General features: G+C 40.0%; 1 protein-coding gene across 1 annotated transcript in view; it reads left to right on the top strand.

Moving 5' to 3' along the window:
* The window catches only part of ERC2 (ELKS/RAB6-interacting/CAST family member 2), an 859053-nt gene that overhangs the window by 123667 nt on the left and 713301 nt on the right, over positions 1-22085 (top strand). Inside the window, exon 2 of the mRNA XM_052641926.1 lies at positions 15899-16315. Coding sequence (XP_052497886.1) covers positions 15899-16315 — 417 coding nt within the window. The remainder of the gene's footprint in view (positions 1-15898; positions 16316-22085) is intronic.

The raw sequence follows: 22085 nt of genomic DNA, 5'->3' as shown, positions 1-22085 counted from the left end.
TGTTCCAACTCCTGAAGTCCTGGAGCCATTGGGGAATGGAGTGTAGTTATGGCAGCTACACCGTCGGTGGTATGTGGTGGAAGGCATGTGCCTGGGCCAAAGACGTTTGATTCCAGTGTGGGAATCTTGCTCGTGGCAGCTGTTGCACATGTCCTGACACTAATTATGTGGTAACAGGATCCTTCTATAGTTAGGTGACCAAATAAAACCGGTGGCAGGGGACTGGAAGGTACAGACCAGGACAAAACATTCTGCTGTGAGTTTCATACCTGGGCTTTATAGCTAGTAGTGCTGACGTCTCTGCTATGACTTTGGGTGAGGAGTGGTCTGGGTTTTTGGGCCTCAGTTTATCCTCCTATAAAATGGAGCAAAAATGATTATTCTAATCCCTTTCATCACCAACATTCTGTGGTCTGTTGTTAGATATTTGTTGTCTTTTAAAAATGTTACACCAGCTTGTAGAAAAATCTATGACTGTTCTTTCAGAGTATTTTATTTGATATTGAAAGACTAGCATTTGAAGTGGCCAAGCCAGAAATTTCTTCTGGGTTAAAGGTTTTTATTTGTACATGACAAACATAATTTCATACCCCCCCTGCAACCCTGCCACTTTACTATTGTTCCTTTCCATTGCATTTTGGGTTTATATATTGATAATAATAGCAGCTTTTAAAAATGATGGCTTCCTGCTGACTGGAGTGGGACTTGCTTAGTATCTGATATGCATTATCTGTGTGCTTCATCATTGTTTTGTGACATGTTTGTATTATTGTCACTTTTTTTTTTAAAGTACTTATTTATTTGACTATGCCAGATCTTAGCTGCAGCATGCAGGATCTAATTCCCTGAACAGGAATTTAACATGGGCCCCCTCCTCTGGGAGTTCAGGGTCTTAGCCATTGGATCATCAGGGATGTCCCTATTAGCCTTTAAAAAAGCTGGAAAGTAAAATTTAGAGAACAGAAGTAACCTGTTAGTGTCACACAGCCCACCAAAGGATGTGGGACCCTATAGCTAACAAGTGATCAGATTGTCCCCACAGCTTCTGAGTTCCAAAGCTGGAGAAGGACCCAAAACTGTTAGACGTCAAAGATAGGGTTCTTAACTGGGAGTAGTGTCCTCAATCAAGTATCTAGGACTTCGACTGTTGAATTAATTTTTTACTCTATTTCCTTCTGGAAGTCTATACTTCTCTAAGTTTGCTGATCTCTTAATTTATGTCTGTTATTGCATAGCAAAACTTGAATTGGCATGGTTATGTTCATACCATGAAGATCACCAAAGTCTTGTACATAATGCTGTTTAGCAGTCTTATGTTATTCATATTTTGCTTCTTTCTAAAATCTTTACTTATAACAGCAATTGTAGTAGATTCTTCTTGGGTTCTCTGCCCACCTTTAAATAAGGATTTTCTTTTGAATAGCTCCTGATGGGCAGGGTCACCTGCCATAACTGATTGATTCATGGTGGACCCCTGACCCATGCCAGGATTATTTTGTCTTCTGTTGAGTGAGTATTTACAGTTTGGAGCAGAGTTGTTGAACCAAGTCACATTTTCTTGCAGAGATTCCTGCTTACTTTTCCCCTTGGTTTTGTTTTCACAGTTGCTGTTTTGATTCAGGGAGAGATCCTGATATCTTTCTCATACATTCCTTTCTTTAGCTTAAGGTAAAGCCAAATCAGTTTCTGTTGCTTGGAACTCAAAGACTGTTAACTAACCTAGCAGTGATGAGCACATAACAAGTGTCTTAGTCCATTCATGTTGCTAAAAGAAAAATGCTGTACCTCGGGTGGCTTATAAACAGCAAACATTTATTTCTTATAGCTGTAGAATTTAGGAAGTCCAGGATCAAGGTGAAGGCCTGCTCTCTAGTTCATAGGCAGCTGTTTTCTCATTGTGTCCTTACATGGTAGAAGGGGCGAAGAAGCTCTCTGGGACCTCTTTTATAAGGACATCATTCCCATTCATGAGGTTTCTACTCTGAGGATCTTATCAGGTCCTGAACCTATCACCTGTAAGTACCATCACATTAGAGATTAGGTTTCAACATAAGAATTTTAGGGGGATCTAAACATGCCGTCTTTAGCAGTAGGCATTCAAAAATTATTCTTGGGAAAAATATTTGCAGAGGGCATCCATGATGCTCCCATGTCGCATCATTTTTAACAGCTTTGCAATATCTCATGTATCATAAAATTTACCTTTTAAATATATTCAGTTTTTTTTACTATATTAATTTAAAACATTTTCATTACCTCCCCCCCAAATCCCATACTCTTCAGTAGTCATTCTTTATTCCCCTTTCCCCCAGCAGTGATCATTTTGATGTGTTTTTTTCTACTTTCTTCTCATCTATTCATTTTACGTTCCTATGGTATATTGGCTATACTTTTATGTATGCGATATGGTACATTCTCTCTATGTATATACATATAATCTGTAATATAAAATATATATATGTATATATAATATTAAAGATCATAAGCATTATGTGGATACCTTAGTAATCTTACCTTTACACAAGAGAAACAAATGAAGATGTAGGTCTTTGATTCTAGTTCATTGAGAAAATGAAAAAACTTGGAGAGTTTAGTGATTAGGCTCCTTATGACCCAGGATATTCACATTTTCTGTGTATACTGTTCAAGATATAGTTTGTAAAAGAAGTCATCTCAATTAAAAAAAAAAAAAGTCATCTCAGACTTCTCATGATTTTCCCAGTCACTTAAAATTCCACAAAGAGCACAGACATGCATATGGATATGCTAGTTAAAAGTTTAAGTGAATAAAATAGTTAGATGTAAAGTCTAATACTTGACAGTTTAGATGAGTCTTTAAAGGTTGCCTCAGTTTGTCTTATATATTTATTTATGGCTCTGCTGGGTCTTTCCTGCTATGTAGGCTTTTCTCTAGTTTGGCAACTGGGGCTGCTCTGCAGTTGTAGTGCACAGGCTTCTCATTGCAGTAGCTTCTCCTTATGGCAGCACTTGTTCTAGGGCACTGAGGTTTCAATAGTCTGACATATAGGTTCAGTAGTTGTGGCTCCTGGACTCTAGAGCTCAGGCTCGGTAGTTGTGGTACGTGAGCTTAGTTGCTCCAAAGCATGTGGGATCTTCTGGGACCAGGGATCGAACCTGTGTCTCCTGCACAGGCAGGCAGATTCTTTACAACTGAGCCACCAGGGAAGTGCCAGATTGTCTTTCAAACAGCAATAACAGACATAATAGTACAGAATTAAAATTCGGATATTATATATCACTTAAAAATAAACAGTGTATATGTTTATAGTATTATATATGTGTATTATATATTATATAATACACATATATATGTATTATATGTATATAGTATTATATAATGTATAATATTTATAATATAGTAATTTATTTTGTTTTAAAATATTTATTACTTATATTTAAATCATAATATATTATACATATATAATAAAATATATATATAATAAAATATATGTTTATTTATTTATATTTAACCTGGGAGGATTTCTTTTTTTTAATTTACAAAATTTATTTGTTTGGCTGTATTGGGTTTTAGTTGTGGCATGAGAGCTCTAGTTCCCTGATCAGGGATTGAACCCAGGCCCCCTTATTGGGATTGCAGAATCTTAGCCACTGGACCACCAGGGAAGTCCCAGGATTTCTTTTTTTGACTTGGAAAGGAAGGTTAGTGTATATGCCTGTCAGCACATAGTTCGATTAAAGTTGAATGGATGAATGAATAACCCTGTTTGCCTATTTCATCTAGTATTGTATTAAGGTACACTACTCATAGTTTACTCAGATTTTATTAATCACACAAACTGACTTTTCACTGTGCTCCTTAACACTATATTACAGTACTATTTTCATGATATTTTCCTTCCTCACCTTTCAATTACCATATAATTATTTTTAATAGTGCTAAAGGTTTTTTTTTTTTTCAAGTTCAGAAAAGTGCTTCTCAAGGCTTTATGCACCTACAAATTACCTGGTACTCTTGTTAAAATGCAGATTGTGATTCTGCATGTCTGAGTGAGACCTGAGATTCCACCTTTCTTACATGATTTCAGGAGATGCTGTTGCTGCTGGTCCAGTGGTCACATTCTGAGCAGCATGGAGGTCAGTTCCCCCTGCCTCTTCATAGGCAGTGACTCGAGAAGCAGAGAGAAGCAGGAGAGTACTTAGGAAGAGTCTCTCCTCATGCTATTCTCCAAGAATAGCAAAAGAGATAAGAAAGCCTTCCTCAGTGATCAATGCAAAGAAATAGAGGAAAACAATAGAATGGGAAAGACTAGAGATCTTTTCAAGAAAATTAGAGATACCAAGGGAACATTTCATGTAAACATGGGCACAATAAAGGACAGAAATGGTACGGATCTGACAGAAGCAGACGATATTAAGAGGAGGTGGCAAGAATACACAGAAGAACTGTACAAAAAAGATCTTCATGACCCAGATAATCACAATGGTGTGAGCCCTCACCCAGAGCCAGACATCCTGAGATGCAAAGTCAAGTGGGCCTTAGGAAGCATCACTACACACAAAGCTAGTGGACGTGGTAGAATTCCAGTTGAGCTATTTCAAATCTTAAAAGATGATGCTGTGAAAGTGCTGCACTCAACATGCCAGCCAATTTGTAAAACTCAGCAGTGGCCACAGGACTGGAAAAGGTCAATTTTCATACCAATCCCAAAGAAAGGCAAGACCGAAGAATGTTCAAATTATTGCACAGTTGTACTCATCTCACATGCTAGTGAAGTAATGCTCAAAATTTTCCAAGCCAGGCTTTAACAGTATGTGAACTGTGAACTTCCAGGTATTCAAACTGGATTTAGAAAAGGCAGAGGAACCAGAGAGCAAATTGCCAGCATCCGTTGGATAATCGAAAAAGCAAGAGAGTTCCAGAAAAACATCTGCTTCTGCTTTATTGACTATGCTAAAGCCTTTGACTGTGTGGATCACATTAAACTGTGGAAAATTCTGAAAGAGATGAGAATACCAGACCACCTGACCTGCCTCCTGAGAAATCTGTATGTAGGTCAAGAAGCAACAGTTAGAACTGGACACGGAACAAAAGACTGGTTCAAAATCAGGAAAGGAGTACATCAAGGCTGTATATTGTCACTATGTTTATTTAACTGATATGCAGAGTACATCATGAGAAATGCTGGGCTAGATGAAGCACAAGCTGGAATCAAGATTGCTGCGAGAAATATCAATAACCTCAGATATGCAGATGATACCACCCTTATGGCAGAGAGTGAAGAAGAACTAAAGAGCCTCTTGATGAAAGTGAAAGGGGAGAGTGAAAATGTTTGGTTAAAGCTCAATATTCAGAAAACTAAGATCATGGCATCCTGTCCCATCACTTCATGGTAAATAGATGGGGAAACAGTGGTTGACTTTCTTTTTGGGGGCTCCAAAATCACTGCAGATGGTGATTGCAGCCATGAAATTAAAAGATGCTTACTCCTTGGAAGCAAAGTTATGACCAACCTAGACAGCATATTTAAAAGCAGAGACATTACTTTGCCAACAAAGGTCCATCTAGTCAAGGCTATGGTTTTTCCAGTAGTCATGTATGGATGTGAGAGTTGAACTATAAAGAAAGATGAGCGCCGAAGAATTGATGCTTTTGAACTGTGGTGTTGAAGACTCTTGAGAGTCTCTTGGACTGCAAGGAGATCCGACCAGTCCATTCTAAAGGAGATCAGCCCTGGGTGTTCTTTGGAAGGATGATGCTGAAGCTGAAACTCCAGTACTTTGGCCATCTGATGTGAAGAACTGACTGATTTGGAAAGATCTGATGCTGGGAAATATTGAAGGTGGGAGCAGAAGGAGACAGAGGATGAGATGGTTGGATGGTATCACTGACTCTATGGATGTGAGTTTGAGTAAGATCCAGGAGTTTTTGATGGACAGGGAAGCCTGGTGTGCTGCAGTCCATGGGGTTGCAAACAGTTGAACACGACTGAATGATTGAACTGAACTGAATTCCTTATGAAAACTTGAATAGCAAGGGCTAGAGTTTGAGCAAACATGTTGGTTAGAGTAGGGAAAAATTAGTAGTTCAAAGCCTGCCACCCAACTTTTTACATTGATATTAATCTAAGTTCTCTTACTTGTATTAAAAATACTTAGATGGTAAGCAGTTTTGTTAAATGGACATGTTGGGAAGTGAAAGGGAAGTGATAGGGAAGGAAATTGCAGTAAAGATTTTAAAATGCCATTTACAGTAAAGATTTGCTAAGCAATTAAAATGAGAACTATTCTCTAACTGCATATGGCAGTGGCTATTAATAATTGGAAATGTTCCAATTTTAACCATCATTTTTATGATTACATGTTTGGGATTACTTCTCTAAACACATTAAAAAAATATCTATGTCTTATACTTCTGTGCTTTTTTTTTTTTTTTTTCACCTATAACAAGTTGAACAGTGTCAGTGTCAGGGGTGCTACTTTCCTTTAGTTGCTTGTATATTACTGGGTAATAGGGAAGAACCCTGACCTTCAAAATGGAAATAGTTAGTTATTTCCTAGAGCCCCTTTGCAGAGTGATTTATAGACAAGTTGATGGGAAATCAATTTTATCCATCTTTGAGTTGGTCTTGAAACAACTGTTTCCTGTTTTCCTTTATTTAAAAAATGCCATAGTAATTAGCATTTTGTTTCTCACTGTTACATGTATTCAGTGGTCAAAAATTTATGTTAATTCATTTCTTTTCCCTGTCCAAATGAGAGGAGGAAGGAGAGACATTTTAATTCTGGGCCTCTAGCCACCACCACAGTCTCCACAGCAATGAAAACAATGAACGTTTATTGAGCCCTCATTATGTGCCAGGCCCTGTGCTTCATGCTTTGTGGGAACTTGTTCACTTGATGAACATCTCTTGTTGTCTTTGTGTGAATTCTGTAAGTTAGTTATGATGATTATTTCTTGTTCATGGATGAATCATTTGCTCACAATACTTAAGTAACTTGTCCAAGGTAACATAGGCTGTCATGGGTAGCTGCGGAATTCAAATCCCAACTCATCACCACTGCTCTTGGAAGCCCAGGCAAGTCTGGTGATTTTCTCCAATCATGTAATTGATAAGTAGGAAAGCTGGAATTAGAACTTAAATCCTAGCTCTCAGCTCAGTACAATATTCCAGTATTGTGCCACCTTATAGTATCGGTCTATAATGAAAACCAGAACTCCCTCTTGCTTACAAAAGCAACTGCCAAGAGGGCTTTCCCATGTATACTGTTCTTCATATTATCAATCTTGGCAAAATGTCGCATATTATCAACCAGAGTGTTCTGCAGTTATCACTGACAGTGCATCTGTGTGAGAATCCCAGGATACTGGTACTTCAGTGCTTAAAAAAGTCACCTATCAGAATTCTCTGTTAGATATGTGCCTCTTCTACCTAAAGGAGAATGCCTAGATCATATGTCTAAATATTAATTTTTTATACTCTTTTCAATAGTGCACCTCTTCCACAGCACACTGGGGCCACATATTTTTAGCCAGTGCCTGCTGTTTGTCTTTTCACACACATGACACAGCCTGTGGAAGGTTTGCAGCCACAGGGAGTATTGTACATCCTGCACATAGGATTACGGAGAAAGGGATCAGAGAACCTGCCCTTATTATATGATTAGAGACAAACTGGAAAATGATAAATAGGAAAATAAAGTCACAGGATAAGTAGAGCAGGCCAAGTTGTCTGCAATGAGATTCTGTTTTCTTTGAAAGAGTTATGTTAAGCCCTTTCTTGAGAAGGAGTAACGATTTATTAAAAAAAAAATTCAAGACTTTTGGATATAAGCCAATTCATATTTTTATAAAGCTCAGAGACGATTTTCATAGCAGTGAAACTCTAAACTGCTTTATAGTCCAAAACTTTATCATTTTTTGCTTTTTCCCCATAGTGTGGAAAAGAGCTTAAGGTCACAAATTTTTTCAAATCTGCCAGGAACTCATATTTTCCATGTTTGGGGAAAAGACACAGTAGATTCTAAACATCTGGCTAGGCCCTACTTAAATAATTGTGTGTTCCATGCACATCACACATATATAATTATGCTTTCATTCTATTTACCTTTTTTGTATTTTGGACATTCTGAAATCTGGATTAGATTCTGACTCCAGTAGCTATTGGAAGACACTCTCCTAAGCACTGGCTAAAGCAAAGTATATTTTCTCCCCTTTTCCATATAAACTCAAGTATGGCTTAGTTTTTTATTTTTCATTGTTCTCCTTTTTTCAAAATTAAGTGAGTATGGAAGCCTGTAAGAATTGTGTAAAATGAAGTTCTGTAGTATTTTTAGAGCAGGGGAGACTTTAGAATTGGCTGGAGGAAACCTCAATTTTAGACTCTGGCCCATGTTTGCTAATGATGTGATTGCAATAAAATTCCTTAAGCCAGCTCAATTTATTCTCTTGTGAAGTGGACATAGTTCTGGCAGCTTTGGAGCAGTATTGTCAGACAAGTGAGCTGGTGGACGTGAGGAATTTTGAGTTTTGGGAGAGAGAACAGGACAGAGTAATCTGAGGTCAAGAATATTCTTCCTACTTCTCCGACCACCACTACCTCCCCTTCCTGCCGCCGCCCGCCCCATTCCCAGCCTAACTTCAGCAAACCAAAGGAAAATGGAAACTATTCTCCCTCACATTGTTCTCCTATGCTGACTGTTGGGTAAATAATTTCCTTTCGGTCCTCTCATCTTCTGTCCATATTTTACTCACTATTTATTGGGTACCTATTATGTGCTAGAGTTGGGGGTATGATACTGATTTGGCCCAGAACCTGCCCTTGAGGAGCTCACTTTATCTCTCTCTTCTCCTTGGCAATTTCCCTTGCCTTTTTGTGAGCACAGCGATGCTTTGAAAGAGATATTTTGCTTTTATCTGACTGTTGAGTACTAGGAGGTTGTATCAGAAAATAAGCCTGCCATAACACCAGAAGCAGAAGTCCTTATGACCCACTTTATTGTCTGTGCCTTGGAATCAAGTGCACAAGCTCATCTCTTTGGTTCCCATTCCATTTACCTACGTTTAATGGCCAGACCAACGATTTTAAGCTTTTTTCCTTCTGTGTACTGGATTTGGGGTTAGCCTTTCAGTTCAGTCGCTCAGTTGTGTCCTACTCTTTGTGACCCCATGGACTGCAGCCCGCCAGGCTTCCCTGTCCATTACCAACTCCCGAAGCTTGCTCAAACTCATGTCCATTGAATTGGTGATGCCATCCATCCATCTCATCCTGTGTTGTCCCCTTCTCCTCTTACCTTCAATCTTTTCCAGTGAGTCAGTAAAGGGGTTAGCCTTTACTGTCCAGGATAGAGTTCAAAGTATGTAATTAAGTGTGGGGAGAAAAGGTTGAAAAGAACTGGGTTAAAGGCCAGGTATCAGGGCAAATGTGCATTCTGTTTGGACTCCTAGCAGAGTGACTGCAGAGAGAAGCCTGGATGTCTGCTGTCACAGCTGCTTTACTTTCTTTGATGTCCTCGGTGGTCAGCTGTGGATAAGGGAGTTTGCCTTCTTAGCTTTGATTCCTTGAGGACAACTGGAGGATGATCCCACAATCAGGGTGGGGAGTAAAAAGCTTTCTGAATACTCATCCAACCATAGACTCACTTCTGTGCTTGAAGAGAATTAGCTATTTTGCCACCTATTATACTTGTGTTGTAAGTGCCAAGTTGATAGAAATTTGATTGGCACCCAGGAATGAGGTGGAGAAGGAAACGGCAACCCACTCCAGTGTTCTTGCCTGGAGAATCCCAGGGGCGGGGGAGCCTGGTGGGCTGCCGTCTATGGGGTTGCACAGAGTCGGACACGACTGAAGCGACTTAGCAGCAGCAGTAGCAGCAGGAATGAGGTTGGATCTCCTGGCAATGTCCCATTCCCATGCAGGTGGATATTGGAAGGGCTTCTCTCTCCTAATATGCAGTCAAATGGAAGCAGCAGGAAGAGTGGTTGAGGCTTTAGGGAGTTGACACCACAGTGATGACTGAGAAATTCCAAAGAGATGGCTCCTGGACACATCCTAACAAGTTGCTGGTTTATAGTTCCCTGATATAGGTTACAAACTGAAATGCATGCCTTTGATTATTGATCCAGTGAGATTTAAATGTGCTTTCATGGTTGAGAAGTGGGAGATGATTCAATGTGAAAGAATAAAGTAATTATAGAAGTGGGGGGATTGAAAACTGTGCATTTTTAAATTTTTAATCCTTAGAGAGAGCTTCTCTGGTGCCTCAGTGATTAAGAATCTGTCTGCCAATGCAGGAGACATGGGTTCAATCCCTGGTCCAGGAAGATCCCTGGGGGAAAAAATGGCAACCCATTCCAGTGTTCTTGCCTGGAAAATTCCCTGGACACAAGAGCCTGGCAGGTTACAGTCCACGGGCTCGCAAAGAGGCAGACACTGCTGAGCAACTGAACAACAACAAAAAAGTGTTGTATCAAAGCACCTTTGAAAAAGTGCTTTGGCTTTGCTAGAGTTTTCACTTGTATTCAGATATCTTAATCTTTTCAAGATTGCTGGGAGAAATATCAATAACCTCAGATATGCAGATGACACTACCCTTATGGCAGAAAGTGAAGAGGAACTAAAAAGCCTCTTGATGAAAGTGAAAGAGGAGAGTGAAAAATTTGGCTTAAAGCTCAACATTCAGAAAACGAAGATCATGGCATCCAGTCCCATCACTTCATGGGAAATAGATGAGGAAACAGTGGAAACAGTGGCAGACTTTATTTTTTGGGCCTCCAAAATCACTGCAGATGGTGACTGCAGCCATGAAATTAAAAGACACTTACTCCTTGGAAGAAAAGTTATGACCAACCTAGATAGTATATTCAAAAGCAGAGATATTACTTTGCCGACTAAGGTCTGTCTAGTCAAGGCTATGGTTTTCCCAGTAGTCATGTATGGATGTGAGTTGGACTGTGAAGACGGCTGAGCACCGAAGAATTGATGCTTTTGAACTGCGGTGTTGGAGAAGACTCTTGAGAGTCCCTTGGACTGCAAGGAGATCCAACTAGTCCATTCTGAAGGAGATCAGCCCTGGGATTTCTTTGGAAGGAATGATGCTAAAGCTGAAACTCCAGTACTTTGGCCACCTCATGCACAGAGTTGACTCATTGGAAAAGACTCTGATGCTGGGAGGGATTAGGGGCAGGAGGAGAAGGGGATGACAGAGGATGAGATGGCTGGATGTCATCACGGACTCGATGGACGTCTGAGTGAACTCCAGGAGATGGTGATGGACAGGGAGGCCTGGCGTGCTGTGATTCATGGGGTCGCAAAGAGTCGGACACAACTGAGCAACTGAACTGAACTGAATCTTTTAGAAAGTTTTTTTTTCTTTTTTTAACTGAACTTGTCTTCAGTGGAGGAGACCAGGGTTTGATCCTTGGGTCAGGCAGATCCCCTGGAGAAGGGGATGGCAACCCACTCCGGTATTCTTGGAGTCCAGGATCCCAGAAACCAAGATTCTGGCTTTTGCAGTATGGTTGTGTGCTCTTGGGCCTGTCATTTAACCTTTGTGGATCTGATTTTCTCATTTGTAAGATGAAGTTAACAAGCTAATCTTTAAGGCCTCTGTGAGCTCTAAGAATTCTGATTCCATGCCGTCAGGATGTCAGATGGATTCATCTTTCAGAGTGTGGGTTTTTGTGCTTTTGTCACAGCAGCATACCCCAGCCTATATATATATATATATATATATATATGTAATTATGGTTGATTATCATTGTACCATTTTCCACCTTTTAAAAAATAAACTTTTAAAAAAGAGAATAAAAACTAAATGAAAAATAGATTTGAGACATTTTTAAACACGGAATTATAGATTATCAGGTTGTGTTTGGTCAATGCTGAAGTCATTCAGTGACTAATGATTACCTGAAAAGTAAATTTTCTTAATGTACAACCTAGAGATATATCATTGTGACAAACTCAGAGTGAGGAATTGCTTGGTTAGAGTGGCTAAGTTTTATTTTGAGAATTGTTAGAGCTGTCATAATTGCCTGCCTTGTCTGCTCTCACCACTCCTGCCCTCCCTCCCTTTTCTTTTTTCAGCCATCCTGGAGTGTATTTGGGCTTCCCTGATAGCTCAGATGATAAGGAATTGGCCTACAAAGTAGGAGACCTGGGTTCAATCCCTAGGTTGGGAAGACCCCCTGGAGAAGCGTTTATACCAGTTCAGAGTTCAAGTAGTATACTTGTTCATGCAAGATGTTGGGGTCAGACTTCCAGGTGGATGAACACCTGACTGTGGTGCTTACCTAGCTGGGTAGCTTAGTGCAGGTTACTTAACCACTTTGTGTCTGCATGTTGTCATTCATTAAATGCCCTGTCTCACTGGGTGTTTGTGAAGATGAAAAATGCTTAGAATGGTACCTGGACTTTGGAAGGGCTATAAAGATTTTTGCCATTACTGTTCCTTAATAGATCTAGTCTGTCTTTGCCTCTGGGCTTTTATACTTCTCTGCTCTTTCCTTCATTCTTCCTAGGATTGGCTCTCATTTATTCTTCAAGACATAGCTCAGTGGTACCTCTTAGTGTGGGTAGCTCTTGTGTTTTCTTACATTTCTCTAGCCTGGGTTACACCCTCCCTGCGTTTCTAGCCACCTGGCTATGACTTCTGTCATATTGCTGCTCTTAGTTTATGTGTCCACATGGATTGGGAGCAAGGACCACTTCTTTTTCTTTGTTTTCTCTCTCTCTCGCTCTCTCTCTCTTTTTTTTTTTTTGGATATTTCATGGGTATGAGGAAGACACTGGGTAAATGCATATTGAACGGATAAATGGATTGATTTTTTCCCCCTTCATTCCTCTCCTTATTTTTCTTTGCTACTTCTCTTGTCTACTACACTTCTTTTCTCCCTTCATTCTCAGTCCTGGCACTTGATGCATTACCTTAGTTATTCCTCACAGGAACTCTGAGGTAAAGATTGTGATTAATCCCATTTTGCAGGTTTGGAAGCAAAGGATCAGGGCACTAGACAACCTGCCCATCCAAAGGGGCAGCAGCCTTAACAGGGTTGTCTTTCAGTGCTGCTGTCTTTGCTCAAAGCATTTTGACATTTTTTGGAATTCCCTTCTGAACTACATAAGAAAGCTCACCTTATTTTGGTCACTCTCAGAAAAGATAATTTCCGGTATGATCATCGTGATTCATTGTATTTGTCTCCAAGTAAACTTTGGTCATTCCAGAAATCCAAGCCGCTTTAAGAGGATGAAGATTTGCCCTTGTCAGGAATGTTTAAATGGCTTGAAGACAGTTGGATATTCTCAAGAGGCTTGGCAGCAGCCACATCAATGGGCGAACACTGTCGATACTCCTGTGAACTTTTTTTGGTGTGGTTTAGGGCTGGTGGGCTGGTGGAGGAAGGGCACATTGCCTTGTAGTCCTTCTTCACAATTTTTATGACAGCTTTATTGAGATATAATTTATGTACCATGCAGTTTATCCATCTAACGTAAAATTCAATGGTTTTTAGTATATTCACAAAGTTGTTCAACCAAACGGCTAATTCCAGAACATTTTCATCACCCCTAAAAGAAACACCCCTCAAAAACAAACATCTTTCAAGGGCTGATTTTCATCACCCCCCCAAGAAGACATGCTACTTTAACAGACATCCTTCATCTCCCCCACAATCTCGCCTGACAATCACCAATTTGTTTTCTGTCAGTGGGTTTTCTTATTATGGATATTTCCTGTCAGTGTAACCATGTAACATGTGGCGTTTTATAACTGGCTTCTTTGGTGTGGCATATAGTTTTTAAGATTCATCCATGTTACAGTGTCTACCAGTACTTCATACTTTATACGACTAAATAATACTCCATTTTATGCATATACCACATTTTATATACTCATCATCAATTGGCTGATATTTAGGTTGTTTCCACTTTTTGGCTACTATGAATAATGATGCTAGGAATATTGGTGTATAAATTGACTGGATAATACTGTGTAGTATGTCCTTATATGGATATTCATCTATCAAATGTAGCATGATATATGCTACAACATGGATGAACTCTGAAAACAAGATGATCCCACTGGTGTGGAATGCCCAGAAGAGGCACATCCATAAAGGCAGAAAGTATTGGCGGTTGCTAGGGCCTGAGGATAGGGAGGAAGATGGGGAGTGACTTCTAAAGGGTAGAGGATTTCTTTTGGGGATGATGAAAATGTTCTAAAATTTATTTGTGTATGGTTGTACAACTTTGTAAATGTACTAAAAAGCACTGAAATGTAATTTTACTTTACAGGGGTGAGTTATATTTTTAAAAAATTTATAATCACTGTCATTAAATACATAACAGTTGCTTACTCTGCATTTGCAACCCTGGGAGATGCTGTGACATACAAACGAGACAGTAGGCAGGAATCTCTCATTGGATGTTTCTAAGTGAAAAGTTGACCTGGATACCAGCAAAGAGTTTGATAAACGCATCACTTGGTGCTAGCTTCTGGGTACAGGCCCCACTCAGAAAAATCTCAACCTCTCTGGATATCAGCTATGGGAATGCAGAAGGATTTACCAATGTGGACTTCTCCAGTATTTATGTAACTTAGTCACATTATTTTATTATCCATGCCTTACAATACTGTGAATTCCCTTTAGGCAGGACCTATGCCTTGCATTCATAATGATTTCCGTGCTTAGCATTGTGTCTGGTCTGTATCAGGAGGATGTGTTTGGTGAGTGGATGAGTGACTGTGTTTTGGAAGTCCTTGGGTTACTTCCTAGGACAAAAATGCCTTCAGCTTATGGCTGCCTGGACTGATCAGTCTGAGGTTGCTCCTCTTGGGAAACTGTTGCTGAATTCACCACCTGTCTTCATGCAATTTTGTTTCTCTGGCGCTTCCACTCTGATTTTGCTTAAAATGGTGACATGGGATGATACGTGGGTAGATCTGGAGTGTTGTGCTTTCCTCTCTGGTAATAGCAACCAAGATATTGGGTTCCTGGGTCAGTGAGATTTAGGAAAGTTAGAGGTGGAATAAGCTTATTTTTTTCTTTCTTAAAATCACGTTTATGAAGCATCAGTGCTATAAATTCTATGTAGCTTATGGGTCTGCTATAATAAGAAACTGATTTTCTTTTTTTTCTTCTCTGTGAAGGCACTTTATGTTGATCAAGTTCTTTCTGTTATATATCCTTTGCTTGCCCTGGACTTTTCTTTGTGTTGATTTTTGCTTCATTTTTCTTTCATTTCCCATGCTGTTCAGTTACTGGATGCCAGAAGAACCAAGGTTTGTCCACTCTTTGCCGCTTGTTTGTTTTGCTCTGCACAGCCTCACCTCCTTGTGTGTCTGAGTGTGTCTGTCTGTCTGTATTTGTCCCCTTTTGCTTGCAGATGCAGTAATCCTGTTTACTAAACCTGTTTACAGCTTTATTTGTAAAAATAAAGTCCTTGTTTATGTCTACTTGTAGTGGATGCTATCATTTTTATTTTTAAATGGACATACACTTACCACAGAAAGTGACGGATAGTAGAATAAAGAAACCTTAGGAAACAAGGAATACTGAGTCTGGAGCATTGTGGGTGTAAAGAAGGTGTGTTTGTGAAAGTTTCCCTCTAACCTTTCCACTCCTAAATTACAACTCTGTAGATGTGTGATTTACCTTGTAACTGACACTAATACACTGTTTCTGTGTATGTGTACCTTTCTCTTAAGACATTCAGAAAGCATCATTGAATTAACTCCCCTTCTCCATGTGCTGTCCCTTGCTTCTGAAGTCACCTTGGAGAACCTAACAGCTGGCCCCTCTGGACCTCATGATTAACATTCCATCTTCATAGTGTCATAGCAGTAAATAGCGTTTGGCATGTTCACTGACTTTTTTCCCTCTTCTTTCTCCTCTCTTGCTCCGTCTTTCTCATCATAGCACCTTCAGTTGACAATCCAGGCCCTTCAAGATGAGCTGCGAACCCAGAGAGACCTCAACCACCTCCTGCAGCAAGAGAGTGGCAACCGAGGAGCAGAGCACTTCACCATTGAACTGACGGAGGAGAACTTTCGGCGGCTCCAAGCTGAGCATGACAGACAGGCTAAGGAGCTCTTCCTGTTGAGGAAGACCTTGGAGGAAATGGAGCTGAGAATTGAAACACAGAAACAGACCCTCAATGCCCGAGACGAGTCAATTAAAAAGCTTCTTGAGATGTTGCAGAGTAAAGGTTTGCCGTCCAAAAGTCTTGAGGATGACAATGAACGGACACGTCGGATGGCAGAGGCTGAGTCTCAAGTCAGCCACTTGGAAGTGATTTTAGACCAGAAAGAGAAGGAAAACATACATCTTAGAGAGGTAAGGACATTCAGTTTATTTCTCTAAAGTCATATTTTACAAGTTAAAATGTGTTAAATATGTTACCAAGTTATTATCAGAGGTTGGACATTATCTATAGCCTTGACAAAATTCCCCTTGTCATCTATTTTATAACCTTCCTGTCTAGTTATCACCTTTAAACTGGAATTTGGCATTAGTCTTTTTTTTTCCCCCCTTTGCCTACTACACATGTGTTCCATTATTATTCAACACGTATTCAGGATCCAAGTGTGTGCAGCACACATCAAGGTCATTTACGGTTGCTTTCCTACAGATGGCCATTGTTTCAGGGTCTTTTAAATACAGTAGTGTTTAAGGTTTAGATATTTATTAAATATCCTCTTTTTAAAGGAGCAAAATGAATAGGTGATTAGCAAAACAATGAACTTAAATGCTTCATAGCTAAATTTGGTGTGGGATTGTTAGAAAGTAAAGCCTAAGGATATTTCTGGAAACAGTGGAAAAATGTGCATACCAATTTTGAACGTTTAATCTTTGCCTACATTTACATTCATGTAGGACAGAGTGTTCCTGGTTTTCTGAGTGTCCATTTTGCACTTGGTGAATTAAATCATTTGAAGTTTATCAGAGGCAGCCTTGTTGGCTTGCCACTACCATTGAATATTGGGATGCTCCGATATCTGAGAATATGCAGTTGGATAGATCTTAGAAAGAATGTGGGTGACCTCCAAGGTTTGACATTTTTATAGCAATTCCTTGATACTGTGATGGATGTGAATCTCAAAAGTACCATGTAGGCAAAATAAAATGCTGTGACACACATCTCACAGAAAACAGGAAGCAGTGAAATGGCATTAAGTATATTTTCAAAATATTCTGCAGCCATAAATAAAAATTCAAAAAGACATTTGTTTTCAAACCAAACTAGATTTCTTGGCATTATGTACCTTTCTGGATGGGCAGTCCTTCCAGTGAGTCATTTGTTTGATTGCTCAGAAAGCATGGCTTTCATGTTGGAACTTGGTAATGCAGCTGCTCCCAGTGGTTTTCTCTGATATTAGATTGTATTTGCTTACAACATTTGAGTAGACTTTTGTGTCTTTGGATTTAATATCCTCTATGCTTACTCTCCTCGGTTTTGTTCTCATGAGACCCTAGCTACATGTTTGGGAAGTCAGATAGCTTGGCTTCACATTAGATACTTAAAGATATGTTTTGTTGGGCTTGGTCTTCCCATTCATATTCCAAGAGTGTGAATGTGGTGGGAAGACTTCTAAGATGGCCCCTATATCCATACCTATTGGAATTCATATCTCTATGTAATCTCCTCCCTTTGAGTTTAGGCTGAACTTAGTGACTTGATCCTAAACAATGGAATGAAAAAGGTAGTGGGATGCCAATATTACTTCCATGATTAGATTACTAGTGATTACTAGATTAATAGATTACTAGTAAGACTCTTCCTTCCATGTTGTTCGTGCAGTCTGTTGCCATCTCAGCTGGCATGCTTTTGTTAGGGAGGTAGAATAGGGAAAAGGAGTCCAAAATGGCGGTGGCTAAAAGACAAGGAAGGGAAAAGCCCGCGAAAATAGAACAAAAGAAGGTCTGAGGACCGGAGTGAGGACCTCAGGTAAAACAAATAACACTCCTGGCTGGTCCAATTTACACAGGACAGGCCCAGGGAGAGATAAACATATAAATAGAGGAGGCAAAGCTAGCGCTCTCTCTCCCCTGTGCATTGGGGCGCTCTTCTCCTTGTGTCTTTGGATTGATGTGGCCTCACGCCTTGAAGATGGATTTACCTGCTAACTTCTAAATAAAATAGAGCTGTAACACTGATTTGTCTAAGAGCTATAACATGGTCCATTCGAGACCTGAGGGCTATAACACGGTCTGTCCAAGATCTGAGAGCTGTGACACGCCGAGGGGGCTTTAATGTCTGTTATTCCAAATCTTTGTTGTGACGAGACAAAGAACTGAGGAACATACACTTGCGTGACATTTTGAAGCAAGTTGCCATGTGGCAGAGGCTTGTGTGGTAAGGAATCTCCAGGTAGTCTCCAGCTGACACCCAGTAAGGAATTGAGACCCTCACTTGAAAGCCACAAAGAACTGAGAAATGCCAGCCATCACTTAGTAAGCTTGGAAGTGGATCTCCTCCAGTTGATTCTTTCAATGAGATAACAGGCTGACAACTTGATTGCAACTTTCTGAGAGACTCAGCTGAGATGTGGTCAAATTCCTGTTCACATAAACTGTGAGATAATAAATGTATGTTTTTAAGCTGCTGAATTTTGGGTGAATTAGTTTCTGCTCCACTGTATTAGCTATCTATTGCTGTGTAAAGAATCTCTTCCTGGCTTACACTATAGACCTTCCATTTCATTTATAGAGGAGAAGCAGTGATTACTGCCATGTTATTTCATGTAGAATGTCTGTGGATTTTGAAATTTTGATTGTGTTATCTCCAAACTGTGGTTGGTAGATTGTTGTTGTATAGTTGCTCAGTCGTGTCTGACTCTTTGAGACCCCATGGACTGCAGCCTGCCAGCTCCCTGTCCTTCACCAAGTCCCAAAGCTTGTGCAAACTCATGTCCATTGAGTTGGTGATGCCATCCAACCATCTTGTCCTCTGTCATCCCCTTCTCCTCCTGCCTTCAGTTTTTTCCAGCATCAGGGTCTTCCCTGATGACCTTGAAAAGATTAGTAGATTGCTATAGTTTAAAAAAGCTGCTGCTTTATTTTGGGTGCCAGGGGGTCATATTTCCTGTACAGCAAGGCTGTGATACCGGAGAAATCCCCGTCTGCATCATTGACCATGTTGGGATCTTGGGATCAGGTAGTCAGTCTTCTCTTGACAGATTCTGCTCATTGGTAGTATTTAATGGTGCCTTGATGGTGGCTTGATTCTTTTAGGATATCTTCATTTAAATGAATCTAAACACCATTTGATTTATGTTTTATGGGATTAGTTGGTCCTTGTAATGATCTGGCATGAATATATGTCATGCTTAAAACCTTAAACATTCGTCCAAAAGCTCACAGGGAGTGATACAGAAAATGCAGGCAACACATCCAACTGTTTTCCTTGAGCGTCAGACCAGAGTCAGTGGATAACCCTTATCTTGGCTCATCAAGAATGGAGAATGTGAAAAAGGTGTCTGTTAAAAAAAAATTCTCATTTAAAACTTGGAGTTGAATAAGATTTTGAGGCCTGAAAGGACTTTTCCCAAGAGAAAGAGGTTACCGGCTTCTGAGAGCCATTTAGTATATTTCCAGTAATTTTGATAGTTTGAAATTGGTTTTGGTGGGAATATTGACACCATGGAAGTCAGCAAATGCTACTCTCAGGGTCTACTGCCCCTTTGGCGCCATCCCTGAGAGCCTATTTACCAACACACCTCTGAATAAATGCCATGAAATGTTTACCTACTATACAGCAGGAAGAGGTAAGTTAAATAGTGTGAGAATTATAATTATGAATCCATTAACCACTCATGGTTCATCACATGTTCTTATAGCAACATCTGGATAGATGCGTATGTTTGGGGCACTGTGAAGAATGTTCGACCTTGATTCACAATTAATTCTCACAACCACCTGATTTGTTCATTCATCTATTCATCCACCCACCCATCCATTTTGTGACTGCTTATTGAAGATCTGTTTGGGGATAGAGTAATGTTAACTGATAAAACTTGACTTCATGGTGATAATATTTTATTGGGGTGAAACAGCAGTTTAAAAAACAGTTAAACAGAAAAGTATCAGGAGGAAAAGAAGAGGGTGAAGTACTAGGGCGCTGAGTGGGGTCAACTTCATACTGGATAGTCAGGGAGGGCTTGTTGGAGGAGGTGACATTGTGAACTTCAGTGACAAAAAGGAAGCAGCCATGTAAGGCTCTCAGAAAACTGTTCCAGTTAGATGGCAAGGCCCATGTCTAGGAGGTATGGCCATTTTCTGCTTTCCCGTTTTTGCCTGGGGAAACGGAAGAACAAGTGACATAAAAAGTCTAGCCCAAGGTCCCACAGCTAACAAGCTGATATTTGAGTTAGGCTGCCTCCAGAGTCTCAGCTCTTACACCATTTCTTATATTCCTGTTCTAGAAGAATCTTTTCAAAAGTACCCTCCACAGTACGGCCATTTTGTGGACTATTGATATATGTTTTGAGAGGAAAAGGGCTGCAGGGCTAAATGAACTTATGTTGAATTTTGTAGAGCTTACAGCAATGATTTCCAAGAAGAGGACTGGGGAAGGTAGAGCCTCTCAAATTGACTTGATTTGCTTTTCTCTTGTTACACTGTTGTTCTTTGTAAAACAGTTTGGAAAAACACTGCCCTAGAAAATACAAATTGTGCTTTTAATTTGTGACCTATAAAATATGTAATAATATACATATAGTTTCCCACGACCAAAAAACTGGTTAATTTCCTCCATCGGTTATTCTAGAAGGCAGAGTTTGTTGTAAGCTGTTTCCACAATCTCTACTGAGTTTTAGAATGTTTGTTCCCCTGTCAGGGTATTTTTTTTTTTTTTTTTTTTTTAGTGGAAAAATATGGCTAACTCGTTTTGGTATTAAACCAGTAGGAATAACCCAACTTGAAAAAAGAAGTCGCCTGACCTCTGTTAATTTAAATGAATCTGAAACAGGATTTAAAATGTACTTGAGATTTTAAGTTCAGTGTGTTCCCGATTCCCTTTTCATTTTGCACGATTCAACCCAGTTGGGGCTGAATGGTGTAATGCTGGGGAATGGAGTGTTAGTGGTTTTATGATTCATTCTCAGGCAGAGGTGTTGGACCTCATATAAACCTCATCTCCTAGAATACTGGCCTTGTTTAGCCTATTGTTTCGGGAGATTTAGAATTGGCAGGAGTCGCACATGGGCAGAGTCAGGTTGCTTTAGTGTCTCGTTGTCTTTCGGTGGTCTGGAAAAGGCTGAGGGTGAAACCACTTCTTTGCCTGGCAGGAAACAACAACACAAAGATTATGATCTCAGCTTATTTGGAAGACCAGAACCATTGCCCAAGAACTACAACTGACAGGCTAATGTGAGCTGAAGTATTGGCTCAAATACAAGCATTACTCACTAATGTCCTCTGATGCTTTTGGATACAGGTTGATTTGATAAGACATTGTTTGATGTAGTAATAGTTTACCTTGTTCTCCAGCTTTTTCCACAGAGAACATACTGTTCCATATGAAGGTTTTAGTAATCAAATACCCAAAATACTACTGATCTCATTAAAGAAAAAGTGGGTTTATGTGCTAGGATCCTCCTATATTCACACTCCTTAATGTTTTCTTGGCTGATCCTTAAGAGAGAGTTAGGAGTCTTTAGTTTAATTGTACTCTAAGATGTTTGAAGGGAAGGGATATATGTTCTGCTGCCATGCTTGTTGATTTCCTATACTAAAACCCTTGGGCAGCTTGCCTGTCTTTGAAAGCAAGGTGGAACACTGCAGTCGTTGGGGACCACAGTTGCTACTAACCCAAGACAAGTAAAGCCCTCAGGACACTGGGCCTGGGCTTCCCTCCATGCTCTTGGGGGAGGGGTGCAGGGAGGAAGAGGGCAAGGCAACATGAATTCTTGGTCTCTTCATTTATTTATCCAAGTTGTCCCTAGGCCAGCAGGAATCCACCAAGGCAAAGTCTGACCTAGAAGTTCTTGAGCTCATAAACCTTTTATTAACAGCTCAAACCTCCCCTATATAATCATCACCGAAACTTCTAATCTCCACCCTAGTCCCTCCTCTCTCAACACCATATGGCCTCCTTCTCTTTAAT

This window comes from Budorcas taxicolor, chromosome 1, assembly GCF_023091745.1.
Source record: "Budorcas taxicolor isolate Tak-1 chromosome 1, Takin1.1, whole genome shotgun sequence".
In the NCBI taxonomy this organism is placed as follows: Eukaryota; Metazoa; Chordata; class Mammalia; order Artiodactyla; family Bovidae; genus Budorcas; species Budorcas taxicolor.
Note: the sequence above shows the minus strand (reverse complement) of the source record. Positions and strands in the feature narration are given on the sequence as shown.